Source organism: Humulus lupulus, chromosome 7, assembly GCF_963169125.1.
Source record: "Humulus lupulus chromosome 7, drHumLupu1.1, whole genome shotgun sequence".
NCBI classification, from domain to species: domain Eukaryota; kingdom Viridiplantae; phylum Streptophyta; class Magnoliopsida; order Rosales; family Cannabaceae; genus Humulus; species Humulus lupulus.
The window spans coordinates 195,444,035-195,461,848 of NC_084799.1; the positions used below are offsets into that span (position 1 = coordinate 195,444,035).

The 17,814-nt window shown below is 35.5% G+C and overlaps 2 protein-coding genes across 2 annotated transcripts; one reads left to right on the forward strand and one right to left on the reverse strand.

Moving 5' to 3' along the window:
• Positions 1-4,352: 4,352 nt before the first annotated feature.
• LOC133792517 (uncharacterized) lies at positions 4,353-4,940 on the reverse strand. Its single transcript, XM_062230426.1, has one exon. The coding sequence runs from the start codon at positions 4,938-4,940 to the stop codon at positions 4,353-4,355; it is 588 nt and encodes a 195-aa protein (XP_062086410.1).
• A 2,239-nt stretch (positions 4,941-7,179) lies between these two features.
• On the forward strand, positions 7,180-8,069 carry LOC133792518 (uncharacterized). The gene is made up of 3 exons (XM_062230428.1): positions 7,180-7,711; positions 7,829-7,933; positions 8,041-8,069. Exons 1-3 carry the CDS (start codon positions 7,180-7,182, stop codon positions 8,067-8,069), a joined length of 666 nt encoding a protein of 221 aa, XP_062086412.1.
• Positions 8,070-17,814: the final 9,745 nt, after the last annotated feature.

Below are 17,814 nucleotides of genomic sequence, written 5' to 3' on the forward strand. Positions count from 1 at the left end.
ACCAGTCCATACTCATCGCCCGTTTTGTTAGTAAAGAAGAAGGACGGGTCTTGGCGTTTCTGTGTCAATTATAGAGCCCTAAATAGCATCACAGTCAAGGATAGATTTTCGATTCCCACCATTGAGGAGCTTTTGGATGAACTAGGCAACGCTAAAGTATTTTTGAAGCTGGATCTTAGGGCCAGCTATCACCAAAATCGTATGGATCGTCGGGACATTCATAAGACGACATTCGATACTCATGAAGGGCATTATGAATTTGCGGTAATGCCATTTGGGCTTACCAATGCTCCCTCAACATTTCAGGCTGCAATGACTCAAGTCTTTCGCCCATTTTTGCGACATTTTGTTATTGTATTTTTTGATGACATTTTAATATACAGCAGCAGCGAAGATGAACATGTTGGTCACCTCCGACTTGTTCTCCAGCTCCTTAGAGACCATAGTTTCTATGCAAAAGTGAGTAAGTGCCAGTTCTTTCAGTGAACGATAGAGTATTTGGGGCATTTGGTGTCTTCGCAAGGGGTACAAGCGGATCCTTCAAAGATTACAGCCATGGTGGATTGGCCAACACTTAACTCGCTAAAACAGTTATGAGGTTTCCTTGGTCTTACAGGGTATTATCGACGATTCGTGGCCCATTACGCCACCATTGCCGCACCACTCACAGAGCTATTGAAACGAGACAATTTTAATTGGTCTAAGGACGGAGCTGCTGCATTTGAGAAACTAAAAACTGCCATGACACACACACCAGTTCTGAGACTGTCAGATTTTTCAAAGGAGATTATTATTGAGATAGATGCTTCTAATGTTGGCATAGGAGGGGTATTGATGCAAGAGGGACATCCCTTGGCTTATTTCAGCAAGAAGCTTGGTCCCAGATTTGTTGGGGCTTCGGCATATATCCGAGAAATGAGAGCTATTGTAGAGGCTGTCTCTAAGTGGCGCCAATATTTGCTTGGACGACATTTCATCATTCGAACAGACCATATAAGCCTTCGTGAGCAGTTAACACAAGTTATTCAAACTCCGGAACAACAACACTTCATCCGAAAACTCCTGGGATTCCAATTCTCCATCGAGTATAAGGCCGGTAAACAAAATTCTGCTGCTGATGCACTATATAGGCAGCTCGAGGGGTCTTCCTCTTCTCTTCATTTGGCAATAAGTGCAGGTTCTTTCGACTTTCTGGATGAGTTACGCCAAGAAAACATCACCTGTCCAGATATCCGCCTTATTCATGAACAACTGCAGCAAGGAAAATTAGATGCTACTGTATACACACAGAGGGACGGTTTGCTCTATTATCGCCAGAAATTTTTTATCAGTGCCCATTCTAATTTAAAGAAGCAGCTACTTCAGGAATTTCGTGCCTCTCCTCTAGGCGGTCACGCAGGAACTAACAGGACTTTATTACGCTTGGGAGCAAATTTTTTCTGGCACGGGATGCGCAAGGATGTGCGTCAATTTGTTTCAGCCTGTTTGGTTTGCCAAACGATTAAGTATTCACCCACAGCCCCCTACGGCTTGCTCCAACCACTTGAAATTCCAAAACGAGTTTGGGAAGATTTGGCTATGGACTTTATTGTGGGACTGCCTAACTCACATGGAGTGACTAATATCTTGGTGGTGATTAATAGATTTACTAAATATGCTCATTTTGGGGCACTACCGCATCACTACTCAGCTACCAAAGTGGCTGATCTCTTTTCTCACATGGTGATTCGACTTCACGGCATGCCTCGGACTATCATCTCAGATAGAGATCCAATTTTTACTAGTACTTTTTGGCGGAAACTATTTGAGTTGATGGGCACTACACTGAAGATGAGCTTCGCTTACCACCCTAAAACGGATGGCCAGACCGAAGTAACTAACAGATACTTGGAACAATACTTACGAGCTTTTACAGCCGAAAATCCGAAGCAATGGAGCAAGTTTCTATCTTGGGCCGAGTACTGTTATAACACTAGTCATCACTCAGCTATTGGTATGACACCTTTCCAGGCTATGTATGGACGCACTCCTCCAACGATTCCCTCGTATACTCGGGGCGCCACGACCATTCAAGCAGTAGAAGATGACCTGCTTACACGGGATGTTATTTTACACCAGCTGCGACAAAATCTTCAACAGGCTCAAAATCGCATGCGCCAGCAAGCTAATAAGAAACGCAAGGATGTCGAATTCAAACTAGGTGATCTAGTCCTTGTGAAGCTTCAACCATACCGTCAGACAATAGTTGCTCATCGCCTCAACTCCAAGCTATGTCGCCATTACTTTGGTCCATTTGAAGTTATAGCACGAGCAGGTCCAGTTGCCTATACCTTGAAGCTGCCCCAAAATAGCCATCTTCACCCGACCTTCCATGTCTCCTTGCTGAAGCCTTATCATGGAGAGCAACCAACAAGCTGCTACCCCTTACCAGAAATGAGCATTGCCAACAAACCTCTCATGATTCCATTATCTATTCTCGCTACTCGGATTTACAAGGACAACAATAAAGCCATTCGACAGGTTCTGGTACAGTGGTCTTTGAGCTCTCCAGAAGATGCAACATGGGAGGACTTCGATGCTTTCGTCGATATGTACAAGTTGCACAACCTTGAGGACAAGGTTATTTTTGTGGAGGGGAGTAGTGTTAGTAAGGCCCAAGAGGCAGGCCCAATTGATTTGGACTCTACTGCAATCCAGGCGCAAGTAAAAGGATGGGGAAAGGACTCGGTTCAGCCAACTGCAGAAGCACCAATGAGGGAAGACAAGAACGGTGACATCCGAGCTGAAGGAGAAGGGATTAGAAGAGAAACAGAGGAAGAGAAAGCGCGTATCAAGAGAGAGCGCGTGAGGCCACGATGGTTGAGAGACTACATGATGATATTGGGTTGTTGAGGGAGTGAGAGAATGTAACCAATTCTGTTAGAATCTTAATTGCTACTGAGTATAAATATTTTCTTTGTAATATTTTGGAAGCATGTTGAATGAAATTGCAAGAGTGCACTGGGAGATTTGCTCTGTCTCGAAGAGAGCCGTTAGCCTAACAACACGTGTCCCTATATCCGACTAATTTTTCCATTGAAAAAGTCATGGGAAATAATTTTACTCCAAGTATCAAAAAGGACACAACCTACTCAGACGGAAAGATGAAAAGCCAGTCCCTGAGTGAACCTCCGCTTCCCCGAGAAGGTTGTAACAAAAAGTGTATTTGTATGTGAATGGTTCCGAACAACTTACTACTCGTATCGCCCTCAGGGCTCATTGGGACAACTACAAGGCGTACCTACAGACTCCTAACATCAGAGGAGGCGTTACCAAACGTGTTGTTCCCTCTGTACACCCGCCATTCACATCTTTCCCATGCAATGCCAGCTCACCAAAACTAGGATTAGTGTACTCAGGTAGAGGAATTATAAAAAAAAGCGTGCCATGCACGATCAGGTCCCTTTGGAGAGATATGTATTTTACCTAACTTGACCTTGTAAAATCTCAGTAAACCTTACTCCTGGATTAGTGTACTTGATGTAGACAAGTGTTAATTATCTAACTTATCCACCCAAGCAGCCTTTAAAAAGGCTAGCGTTTCACAAATTATGGATCCGAATTTTGGTGCAATCTCGTACGCTGCCACATTTGTAAGAGACCTTGAACCTAAATTTCCATTCTGTTGGTCCTAATATGAGATTAGCATTATTTAAAAGATACTAAGTTTGACTTTCGATAAAACAAATGATACCATATAGGTATTTACCCTTAATTTAATTAAATTTTGACTAATTAAATTACTACAATTAAAATTTAGATTTTAATTAAGAAACATAAATTATTCACAAGTGCGGAACACACACCTAGTAGACTTTAAAAGCTCTATCGTATATTGTATTGTATTTGATTAATGTAGTAGTTCTTATAAGGTGCACCAAACATGTTGCATCTTCAATTATTAGGAGCTGTTACGGCAATTTATTACAGAAAGTAAAGTAGCCTGGTGTGGACAACCAAATTTGCGAAGTAGCATATAGTATAGGTTTCTCCTTCAACAAATTTGATTAAAAAAAAACTCTATCCATACAAAAAGAGATCAAACAACACAAAAGTAAAGTACTGCATGCGTAGAACTTAAATAAAAAAAAAAACCTTGCATTATTACCATCATGAAACTAAATAATGCCACGTTATTAATAGCCTCACGAGGTTAATTATTATTGAATTGGAATAATAGAACGCTAGGAATCAATAATACGATTTTGCAATGCAACCAATATCGATCCATTTTATTATTGCGCGAAACACAGTGTTATCGACCAGTGTAGTCAGTCAGTCAATCAATCAATCGATTGATTAATTTTAGTCAACTACTCTTCAATTTTTTCATTATGACCTTTAGGTAGCGGCTCGTAGTTGCTTTTGAAGTTGAAGTTGAACAAATTAACCCCCTTGTAGATTCCATCTTCCATGTTGTGGACCACGGCTTTCCCGCTGCAGAGAATATCGCGCCGAGTATAAGAGAAGGGAACATCACACATTCCCTCAGTCGCTTCAAGAGTCACTGTTACTTTCTTGTTAGCAGGCATTTTAGCGGTGTACGTAACCTCGATAAAAGTTTCGGTTGTCATGGTTTGTTCCCAATGAGTTTCATACATAGAATCGGCCGTATATTCGATCTTGCCCTCAACGATTAATGGAATCACACTACATACGACGCTTGTTTTAGCGCCTAACTTGAGTGAGTAGCTGGTGCCAAAGCTACTAGTGTATGTTTTCTTGTAGCCAAACTTGAGGCTTATAGTGCTCTCTTCCCTCCCGGTGTTTTCGGTCAATGCATAACCTTTCTGGACGACATTGAGGTTGTAGACCTTGCCCTCGTCTTTGTTGAATCTGATGTCGTATGTACTACTGGACATGATGTTCTCCTCCACCACCTCCAGCTTCATTTCATTCATAATGGTAGGCACATTGACATTGGCAAAAAGATGATTTATATAGATATCAGGTGAAAGTTTCCTCTGGCAGAATTTGTTCCCCGTGCAGCGAAGCGCCACGAAGTTGTTGGCAAGTTTGACGGGCTAGAAGAGCGTGTTCAAGTCTGTGCCGGTGGTGTCGGAAGAGTTTGCCATAACCCAGCCTACTGAGTCCATCACCCAGAACTGATTGGTGGAAAGGTTTTTTATACGAACATAACCATCACCGAAGGAGGAGATCTCATTTGCTATTGTCTCATTGCAAATGCCATCCTGGTTGTCGAACACCAGAAACTTAAGGGTATTGACTCTGAGGTATTTGTTATCGTTCCCCAGCAGCTTAAAGGCCACGGCGGTTTTGGGAAATATGACAAACGATTCCCAATCCAAGATTTTGAACACATCGCGATCGTCATCCAAAGGGTACGGTGTTGAGCACAAGCCATTGGCCTTTGGGTCTCCTGGCTTGTTCCAAAGACAGGCGTATTTGGTTGTTTTGGGGTGGAAAAATCAAAAGTATTGTTCCTTCTCAGTACAGCTAACTTTGATAGCCTTGAACATGGTGTTAATGTTGGATTAAAATCCTATTTTATGGGCACATATGTATAATGTATAATGCTATTATAAAGTATGATATAAAATTAAGTGACCAATTATGTTATGAATATCATAGGGTATTAAAGTGTCATGGATTTAATGTGTTGAAACAGGAAAGTGAATTTTTAATTTTATAATGGGCAAAATTGGAAATCACTAATTATAAATTAGGGTTGTGGTCCCCTATATATATATATGTGTTTTTCTATTCTGTCTGCCATTCCATTAACAGAAAAGAAAAGAGAGACTCTTCTCTCATAGAGATACGTATTATATAGGAAGATCTAAACCCTCTATGCAATCTCCAACAATGACATCAGGTTAGTGCTTCCGCTCTTGTGTTAATCTTCTTCTTTAATTTAGCAAAGGATCTATAGAATTATGATTTAGGATTTCTTATATATGCATTTATAATGACATGATTTTTGGATTATGTGTTGGAGATTATTGTTTGTTCATGGTATTTGAGTGTATTAGAAATTCTAACAAGTGGTACCAGAGCCACCTTTGCTGAATTTATTGAAGATTTGATGATTTTGTTCATAAGAAATTTGGGAATTTTATAAAATTAGGGTTTTGATTATAAGATAATATTACCGCTTCTATTATTTCTTGATTGCATTTAAGTGCATATTATTATGTTTCGGTATATGTAATATATGCATATATAAATTGGTCGAATAATTTTGTGGCTGTTATTTGCTGTTGAAAATTCTGGTTATCTATGTACATAGGCTTCAAGCTTCAGGAATCAAATCAATCTTTTGAGTCCATATCTATTGTACATGGCTGTTATGTTTTTTTTCCTTTTACTTTATTTGATGCATATACGATGATAACTTCATCACTTCAGATTTTGTTTTATTATCATTATTATTATTTTATTGAATATAATAAAATATCTCAAAGTTGTATATAATAAAGAAGATATAAATTTATACTCAAGCGTTGGTTTTTTTTTTTGTATATTATATATATGAAATAGTTACTAAATATATGTATATATATTCATATACAGTTTCATTTAAATAATTTTGTACAGATTTTCAATTTGGTATATATTTAATTGAAAGATAAAAGGTTAATGATTGATAATTTTTTAAGGAACAATTAAATTTAAATTTTGGTTTTGGAAATTTCTTAAGGATGTCTAATATTTTGAATAGATTAATTGAAACAATATGTTGCCAAAGTGACATCTTTTGTGTAAATTAATTTATTTAAAATATCAAGATGCTTGTGTGTTTGTAATTTATGCATATATTAACTGACCCAAAGGTAAGTGAATATTTCGTTGAATTTCATTCACCGTATGGTAATAAATGTGTGACAATTATAAGGTATTTTGTGTGAGCAATATGTTAGTCCAAAGATTGACTTATTGTTTGACATAATTTATTGTCAATGTTTGATTGCTACAACAAGAGTATCGCTTACAGTTAATATTATTGTCCAAATACTTAATATTAATGTTGTGCTTGGTATCTTGAGATGGGATTAACCAAATTTTGAATTTATTGTTTGATTATGCATATTGATGTGAGCTTGTTTTGTTTGTTTTGTTCTATATTCAGCTAGTTCATCTTCTGCTGCCTCAATATCTGCTAATATTAATTCTATTCCTATGCTTAATGGGAACAATTTCAAGGATTGGAAAAGAAACTTACTTATAGTTCTGGGATGTATGGATTTAGACCATGCATTAAGGGATGAACAACCTGCACCTCTCACTAAGGAAAGCACCCGTGATGAGAAAACAGATTTTGAGAGGTGGGATCGTTCAAATCGCATGAGTTTAATGATTATGAAACACATCATTCCAGAAGCCTTTTGGGGCACAGAATCCGAAGGGATTAATAAGGCCAAGAATTTCCTTGAACAAATTGAGGAACGTTTTGCTAAAAACGATAAGGTTGAAATGACAACACTTATAGGTTCTTTGATGACCATGAAGTATAAGGGTCAAGGAAATGTAAGGGAGTACATTATGGAAATGCATCATATTGTCTCAAGACTTAAGACACTTAAGATCGAGCTTTCTGATGATGTGCTTGTGCTTATTGTTTTGTTAACGCTTCCTGCACAGTTTAACCAATTTAAAATTAGTTATAACTGTCAAAAGGAGAAATGGACTCTCAATGAACTCATTTCTCACTGTGTGCAAGAGGAAGAAAGGTTAAAAAAGGACAAAACTGAAAGTGCTCACTTGGCCACTGCCTCTAAGGATAAGGGCAAGAAAAGGAAATCTGAGAATGAAGCTGCTAAGGGTCCAGCCCAAAAGAAACAACAGAAGGATTCAGAAGGTTGTTACTTTTGCACCAAGCCTGGACATGTGAAGAAAGATTGTGCCAAGTATCACGCATGGCGTGCAAAGAAAGGTATGATTCTTACTTTGGTCTGTTCTGAGGTTAATTTAGCTTCAGTACCTAGGAACACTTGGTGGATAAATTCTGGTGCTACTACTCACATAAGTGTTACTATGCAGGGTTGCCTGAGCTTCCGAAAGCCAAGTGATGGTGAAAGACACATCTTCGTGGGTGGTGGAAAATCGGTGGAAGTGGAAGCAATTGGGCATTTTAGGTTGTTGTTAGGAACTGGTTTTTATTTGGATTTGAAAGACACTTTTGTTGTACCGTCTTTTAGACGGAATTTAATTTCTGTTTCTTTGTTGGACAAATTTGGATATTCTTGTTCTTTTGGAAACAATCAGTTTAATTTGTCTTTAAATTCAAATGTTATTGGAACTGGTTACTTGAATGCTTATGACAACCTTTATTTGCTAGAAACAATTGCATCCTATAATGAAACCTTGCATGTGGAATCAAGTGGTACTAAACGCAAATTAAATAAGGACAATTCAGCGTCATTATGGCATAAGCGCTTAGGTCATATCTCAAAAGGTAGAGTTGAGCGCCTTGTGTCTGATGGCATTTTAGAATCTCTTGACTTCACAGACTTTGATGTTTGTGTCAATTGTATCAAGGGAAAACAGACCAAAACTAAGAGATTAGGTGCCAACAGATCTTCAGATGTCTTAGAATTGATTCATACAGATATTTGTGGGCCATTCCCTACAGCATCATGGAATGGTCAACAATATTTCATATCATTCATAGACGATTACTCACGTTATGGGTACCTATATCTCATTCATGAAAAGTCCCAGTCTCTAGATGTGTTCAAAGCTTATAAAGCTGAAGTTGAGAATCAACTCAACAGAAGGATTAAAAATGTCAGATCTGATCGTGGTGGTGAGTACTACGGTAGATATGATGGCTCAGGTGAACAACGTCCAGGACCGTTTGCTAAATTCCTAGAGGAATGCGGTATTGTCCCACAGTACACCATGCCAGGATCACCTAGCATGAATGGTGTTGCTGAAAGATGCAATAGGACTCTTAAGGATATGGTAAGAAGTATGATTGCTCATTCTACCTTACCTGAGTCCCTCTGGGGAGAAGCATTAAAGACAGCAGCTTACATTCTGAATAGAGTACCAACTAAAGCAGTTACAAAAACACCTTATGAGCTTTGGACAGGTCGAAAGCCTAGTCTAAAACACTTTCACATTTGGGGATGTCCAGTTGAGGCAAGGCCTTATAAGCCACATGAACAAAAATTGGACTCCAAAACAGTGAGCAGCTACTTTATTGGTTATTCTGAGCGATCTAGGGGCTATAAATTTTATGATCCCACAATGAAAAATATTTTTGAGACAGGAACTGCAACATTTTTTGAGGATGTTGAGTTTGGGGGGAGAATTAAGGTTAGAGACATTACTTTTGAGGAGGAATTGAGTTCAAACTCAGTTCCTACTATCATTTTTTACAATGTTCAGGCTTCTACACCTGTCATTGTTCAAGAAATGAATCCAGAATCTCAACAAGACAAAGTTGAACAACCCCCAAATCAAGATGAGGTAGTTGTTCCAGAAGAAAAAACTCAACAACCTCAAGAACCAGAGCCATTAAGAAGATCCACAAGAGAAAGAAGAAATGCCATTTCAAATGATTATGTTGTATTTCTTCAAGAACATGAGGATGACAATGGAATGATGGAAGATGATCCAATCAATTTTCATCAGGCCATTAAAATTTCTAACTCTCAAAAGTGAATTGATGCCATGAAAGAAGAGTATAAGTCTATGCAAGACAATAAAGTTTGGGAACTTGTCCCATTACCAGACGGTGCAAAACCAATTGGTTGTAAATGGATATTTAAAACCAAGAGAGATGCAAATGGTAATGTGGAGAGGTATAAAGCGCGTCTTGTAGCTAAAGGCTATACTCAGAAAGAAGGCATTGATTATACAGAGACTTTCTCTCCAGTTTCATCGAAAGACTCTTTCAGAATAATAATGGCACTTGTTGCTCACCTTGATCTTGAACTACATCAGATGGATGTTAAAACCGCGTTTCTCAATGGAGACATTGACGAGACAATTTATATGGTGCAACCAGAAAACTTTGTGTCGGGAGACCCGAAGAATATGGTTTGCAAATTGACAAAATCCATCTATGGACTCAAGCAAGCTTCTCGTCAATGGTATCACAAATTTCACCAAGTAATTATCTCATTCGGTTTTGAGATGAATGTTGTTGATGATTGTGTATATCATAAGTTCAGTGGGAGTATGTATATTTTCCTGGTTCTATATGTCGATGACATATTGCTTGCCACTAATGATATAGGCTTATTGCATGAAACCAAGAGATTTCTATCTAAGCATTTTGAGATGAAAGATCTTGGGGACGCCTCTTTTGTATTAGGAATTCGAATACATCGAGATCGTTCTCGAGGTATTCTTGGATTATCACAAAAGAGCTATATCGATAAAGTACTCACTACAAGAAAAAATAATATACATAACATACTAAATGCAACATTATTAAAAAAAATGCTATAGTCACTTAAAAAAAAGGCTCTCATTTATTTTGCTATCCCGCCAAAACAGAGAAAAAAATCTGAGCAAAACCTAAATAACAAAAACCCCTTTCTTCTCTCAGGTTCGGTCTGCGTCTACCACTCTCTTTCTGCTCTCGGGATTTCGTCTGCCACCCTCATTCTCTCCAGCCTCCACGAGAGAGTGCCCAAACCACAAAGACGTTGTTCTCCTCCATTGGTGGTCAGATCAGTCTACCCCATCGGCTCACGAAGTCGTTGTTCTCCAACCTAACGAAGTCGCTCTCCACCCCATCGGCTCGACTAAGCAAAAATTGAAGGTACTCTTTCTTCTCTCGACCTCACTCTGGTAATGGTGCTTCAACTTTTTGATTAATGGAACATTCTTGGTTCATAATTTTGCAACCCTTACTTAATTTCTAACAAGCAACACAGATTTTCCTATTGAACATCCTTTTATCTTCAGTGTACACGTATTCTATCACCCACCAATGATTTTACTTTATATCTACACGGGTAACTATTATTCTCCAACACCTATATACTGTAAACCCACCAACCGTAAACCCATCTCCTTTGAAGTTAATCCTCTTCTTCTTCTTCTTCTCATTCTCTGTGGAACCGGTATCATGGGGTTTTTCTTCTTATGCTTTTGGTAAAGGTCTATCTCTCTCTCACCATGAGGTTATGTTGTTCTGTCCTTTGTTTGCTTCTGAACATTTTTTAAACGATGGTTAATAGAGTTTATTTTAGTGATTATATGAATAGTTTTTTTATGCTTTTATGTTATGGGTTTGCTTTTTTCTTCTTCTCTCTTCATATTTTTTAGTATCTTTCTCGGTTTTGATTAATGGTGATGAAAATTTTGGCAGGTTTATGTTCTTATTAGTTTGTTCATTTGTCGAATTGTGAAATTTTTCAGCAAGTTTTGGATTTTAAGTTAATCTGAATTGGGTTTCTATGTTAGTTCTCTGTTTCTCCCTTTTATGGAATTATTGTTTGTTTGGGATTGATCAAGCAAAGATTACAACTTGATGATGTAAAATATATTTTGTATTGGGTTTATGAAAGCTGATAGTTTCATAGCTTTTGGTAATGTAGCTTTGGTTAGTTTCATAGCCTTTTATTTTGTATTTGATTACCCTCTGATAAAAAATAAGTTTATTTATTTATTTTAGTTTCCCCTCTTTTGTTAGGAATTTTCCATTTAGTGAACTTTGAATAATCTTTTTCCTATTTGTAATACTAATGCATTTGGAGCTATTACAGTTTTGGTTTCGTTTGGTGCTTGTGGTTAAGTCTTAAAATAAATTAGCTATTAATGGTTCTGTTTTGAGTCTGAATTATGTGAGAGATAATAGTATTGATGTTGTTTTCTCTGTTCTTTTGACATTTTTTTTATTATCAATTTTATTATGTAAATTGGTGAAAAAATATAATTGATTCTCTTGAACAATCAAAAATGTATTTATAATCTATTTGTGTGTATTTATGTTATTAGTTATGTTCTGTTAGGGTTCATCTATGTTTTGCTATATTTTTATGTCAAATTTTTCTCTGTTTTTGACAGAATTTTACAAGATGGTCTGTGAGGCAGATGAAACTGATCTAAATATACATGTATTGGCTGTCATGCTACCACACTGTGATGGCTTGAGCTTGTAAAGAATGCTGCTTAACAGTTCATCAGGTTATACTTCTATTATTATTAGAGATTGTAAAGAAATAAGAGTTTGTTTATAGCATTGGATTTGACATGTATCTTAGGATTTTAGTTGTTTTAGTTAGTAAACCTTGCACGTATTCTTTCAGTGTGTAAATATATGTAGGGAGGGATTCATTTGGTGCGGTTTGCATATATATTCAATTATATTGAATTTGATCAGCCAGATCTTACATTAACCTTACTGAAAGTTTTATGATTGGTGGCCTTGAGTAGTGTTGGTTTCTTTAACTTTTATTGTGCTTGAATGCATTTTTAATTGAAATCAGAAGTCATTAACTAGCCATTGATTCTCATGGTCTTCTAAAGTAGCATCTTTTTTATTATAATGTAATGTTATGATCTGAGAGTCTTTTCTAGTTTCATGGAGAATACTATCATTTATTATTCATTTATAGAATGCTTTTGACAATAAATTTATTGATGTGGAAGAAATTGCTTGCTTTTGGGTGCATAATATAAATTACAAATGACTTAGACACTTAGCTATGCTTATTTCTTTCTGTTTTGCATGTGCACCAGTGGCTGGGAGGTTTGATGGTGGCAGGGCTTGGAAAGGCGAGGTGTAGGCTCGATGGTACGTATCTCTCTCTTGTCTTCTGATTTTGTTTTCCCTCATAGAGAGGAAGGATCCTATGCCATTTGTTCTGATCAATTTCAGGTGATTCAATTGTATAAAGTTGTTTCTGTTGTTTTTCTGTTTTGGGGGAGCCTTATTTTCTGTTATGTTATTGGTCTCTGGTGTCGTGGTTCATCTTTGACCTATTTCTGAGTATGGTATTTTGATTGTTGTTTGATAATGGTATTTTGGACCATAAGACGTCTTGCCAAAAGTTTTATTATTATAGTTTTTTCATTAAAAAAATCTAATATATTAAGTATTAATTTCAAGTCTGTGTCCATGTCACAATGTGAAGTTTACTTTGCAGTTGATATTTTAGTTATTTGATTCTCTTTTAATGTGTGCAGATGGAGATTTTTTACCTCATATGGAATGTCCATCAATTTATTTGATTTTCATGCTTTTTTTTTGTTAAAGAGTCTTGATTGATTTTTTTACTTTTTCTTTCTAATATTATTTTCATGAAATTGTGACTATTTGATTTAGTTGACTTTTACATTTATAGTTGTCCCGATGTCAATATTTTTACTTAAGCTTTAAACATTTCATTGAGAGAAACTAACTTTGAAAATTTAAATTCGAATGAGTTCTAATAACTTGGGATATGTTGTTAGATTTATTTGGATTTTAAATTTTATTTACATAAACAGAGATGGGGAATGATTTTGTTAGACAGAGGGTCATTTAATGCATGCATTTCCAATCGAATATATCAAGAAATGAGTGTTGGGGTGGTTGATCCAAGTCTAATAAAATTTAGAAGCAGAAGGTCTTATAGTAATACTCATTTCAAATGAAATTGGAGATGCTTCTTAAGTATATGTAGTAACTTCTAAATTTGGAGAAACTTTTTTCGGTCATGCTTTCTTGAAAACTTAATGAAATTGACTACCACATCTTTTCAGGCTTTGCTATTTAGCTGCTATAGTTCAAAACAAGATAGTCAAGTTATACCTTATGCTCTTTGTAGTTCAGTCCAACCAGTGATCAATGCTCTATATTTATTTTTAAGGTGCAGCCTGTTGGCATAATCCTTTTTGTTGCTATCATGACTACACTAGGCATGATTCTATAGCTTGATTTCTTATAAGTTTTTCACCATGTCATTTTAACTACTGATAGCAAAACAATTTGCTTGCAATTTTAGATACAATGATTTTTAAATTGTTTTTTTTATTATTTTTTTCTACTTTTGAAATGGCATGTTGCTTGCAAAAACTTAGGAGTGACAGACTTTTCTAGTTTAATCAATGGCGGTCCCCTATTTTTTAGATTGCGACATTCAAATGATGAGTATTTCCTTCTGTTATGGTGTATTCAGTATTTCCATCTGTTTTCTGTTAATTTTGTTTGCTTGTAGGGTTTGCTTTTGTTTACAGCTTGCCTACAGCTACCTTTTGATCTCTGTTTCAGGCTCCTGTTAGTGGTATTTTTTATGCTCTACAACTAGTTTTGTATTCTGTTTTGTTTTATGTTTTTATGCTCTACAACTTGATCACATGCGTTTAACCTTTGAAAAATGGCACTACCAAATTTCTTTTTATTTAAGTCTTTTAACTCTAAGGCTAAAATGGTAGCTACAAAGGGGATACCTCCCAAAGACTAGGAGCCTAAGACAATTGGCATCTAATTATGTATCTGAGCTCTATTTATATGATCTTGTTTACTTTCTGACCTTAAATTCAACCTAATTGTTTCTAGATTTTAATCTACATGCTCCTTTCATTATTTACCCCTTTTCATGTGTTTTGCAGAAGGAGAAATTGATTATGTGGGGGTTTTGAATGGAGCCCTTCCAAATGATATGGGAGTTTTAGGCTGGTGTTCTGTTCCAATTGATTTCAGTGCAAGGTTTTTCCACTGTAAATTTTAGAGGTTTTTGAGTAGTAAAATTGTGGAGCAAATATATTTGCTCTCATATTGCTTCTTTGAAAGATGAACTTGAGTGTTGCTCTGTCTTGCATTGGTGTTTGGACTTGTGAATGATGATAAACTGTAATAAACTTTGAAAGATGAACTTGAGCGTTGCTCTATCTCGTTTTAATGTTCTTTCATTACATGGTATCACCTCTCTTTTCATTAGATCTTTCCATATTTGACTTATTTAGTGAATTATTTGTTTACTTTTGTGTGTGTCTATGTCTGTCAATGTTGGATTGATTGTCTTCTGATGGTTGCCTTATCCAAAATACATGTTTAGCTATTTGAGCAGGGAGTACAAATATTTCTTTTGGGAAGACAATCTAAATCTCAAGGTATATCTTTTAGCTCTTTTTGATTAGCTCAATAAATGATCTGTTTTGTGTGTTGCTTCAGTTTAGAATTAACTTTAATTAGTTAGCTATCTGAGCAGGGAGTATAAATATTTCAGTCATTTGAAATTTCTCCTTGTGATGTGAGGTTAACACTGGTAGATTAATTCTCTCTCATTCATGTTGAAATTCAGTAGTTAAACCTGACCTTTCTTGCCAGGTTATAATTATCGTTGTACTTATTGATTTATTCTATAAAACATGTAATTGAGGGGGCAGGAACTATGTGTGAGAACTATAAATAACAGTGGTCAAAGCTGAGTAGAAAATAGTAGTAGTAGCTTCTAAAGTTTGCGATCGTAGCTCTAGAGACATACCTATATTCTGGGTTTCACAAGCACCAGCTAGGGAGCAGACTTGTGATAAAAGCATGGTTCCCTGACTGCAAGTGCAAGTTGCTGAATGGACTTGTCTTAATGGTATTTAAGTGTCATTAATTGAACTGATTACTGTCATATAAAATAGTGTACAACAGAAATTCACAGTTTTTACATCTATTAGTTTTTATTTTTGAATTCTCAAACCTTTTACTGATGTCACTAGATCACTTTTGCTGTTCGATACTCATGTAAATTTGCTTCCAATTTTTTTTAACGAAAGAGGAGGAGGAGTGTGTGTGTACAAGGGGGGCGGGGGGGGGGGGGGGGTTGATCGTCTAGAATGAACAAAATTTATCTACCATCTTTTCTTTTAAAATAATGTTTGAGTATTGCTGAACTTTTTTAGGTTTCAAGGAAACCAACTTTGGGCAATTAAAATCAAAGGTAGTGTTTTCTTGTGGCACCAGGTCCGATGCATGGTTGCAGTACTACTAATGATTGGCCAAGGTTTTGAATCTTCTGATGTGTGTATCACTTGTCCTTTTAATTGATTTGTTTTCAAATTTTGTTAACTTTGCTTTTTTGAGTAGTTAATATTGTGCAAAAGAATAGTCTTAGCTTTAGAATAGAAGTTAATTATTTCTTAATAGTAGCATATATAAAAGCTACTATGTACAGTTTTGCAAGCAACGTTTTCATTCAATACATAATTTTTCTTCATTTCTTAACACTGGTTTCTCTAACTAATACAATATATGTTTGTTCATTTATAGGCCTGACTAATCAATCTAATAAATCAAACAGATATTTGAGAATTCATTGTGTTATTTTGTTTAAGGAATATTTTTGAGTGATAGTCTTTATAATGTGTTTATGATTTATAAATGCTTTAGTGATTATTGTAAAGCATTGGATTGGTAGCTAATTGCAAGAGGTATGTTGTATTTGATTTATTTTTTTTAATTTTTAATCTTTTATAATTTTGAATAGAATTTGTATAACTTTAGTGGAGTTTGAATATCTTAGACATTCATCCGTAGTGAAGTAGGTTCTGGGAATTTTGTGTTCTGCGGTGATAAGGGAAGGTTGAAAACTTGCATGTCTTAGTGAAGTAGGTTATGAGAATTATGTGTGCTGCGGTGATATATGGATGAAAACCTATTTGTTGTTTGATTTGTTTGAATTGGTTGTGTTGATTGTGACAGATGGCTAGGCTAGTAAATTAGGGAATATGCTGTCCGATTTTTAGTAGATTTTTTATACTTAGTTTTGTTTTGTATACTTATTTTATTTTCATAATTTGTATCTTTTATTAAAACAGATAGGCACAATATGGAAAAGGAATGGATGTTAGCCGATAGGTTTTTAGTAGAATATATTAAATTAGTCGTTGAGTTTCTTAAATTTAGTTTGGATCATGCCAAAGATCCAAACTATATTTGTTGTCTATGTAAATCTTTGCAGACTCACATTACTTTTTCAAAGTTGTTGTATATTTTTCTAACATTGTGCTGCCATGTTTGCTATATTCATATTTAGCTTGTATATTTTGAGAAACCTTTAATTGTCCAGTAGTGAAATCTACAATAAAAATGGCAAATTCATTTCTCTTGTTTTTTGGAACTTTATATTTGATCTAATTCTAGTTCATGTGTCTATGCTATTGGGTTTTCTTTATAAATTAGTTGTTGTATTGTATATATATATTTATATGTTTGGTTGGTATTTCATTTTCATTTTCATTTCATAATCATAAAGTGTTTGAGCTAACTTTTCTAATGAGTATTTTACCAAGCATAAATCTTCAATCTTTCATGCCTATGTGCTGTAGTTAGTGTAATTGCATGACCATCTTATAAAGTCGTAATGATGTTATTAACTTTCTTTCTTTTTGTACTCTTTTAGTTTACTATTAACTAAGTTTAAGCATTAATTATTTAAACTCTTGTGTAGATAAGCAAATCAACCTCACAACAAAGACAAGTCCCCAATGGAATGGATGATGAATTGGAGGGTGGAGCAAGCTTCATGGTTTACTTTTTGTGTATCTTGTTATGTTTCTGTTTTTTACTTTTGAAGCAAAAGATGTGAAGACTATAGAATTTTATTATGTATGCTTTCAAACTCAAGTTAGAACTAAGAATTTTTGAAGTGGACAGCGTCATCATGGTTTGAAGTAGTTTGTCTTCAAATGTAAAAATACTCATGGTTTATCATATATATTGAATATTTTAGATTTTTTGATCTATTTAATATTGCACTTGTGATCAATTGTGATTTTTTTAATCAAAATACAATAATAAAAACTTTTTACAGCAATTAAAAATGCATACTACAAAATAACAAAATGTTATTACTGGGAGAATTTACAATAATTATG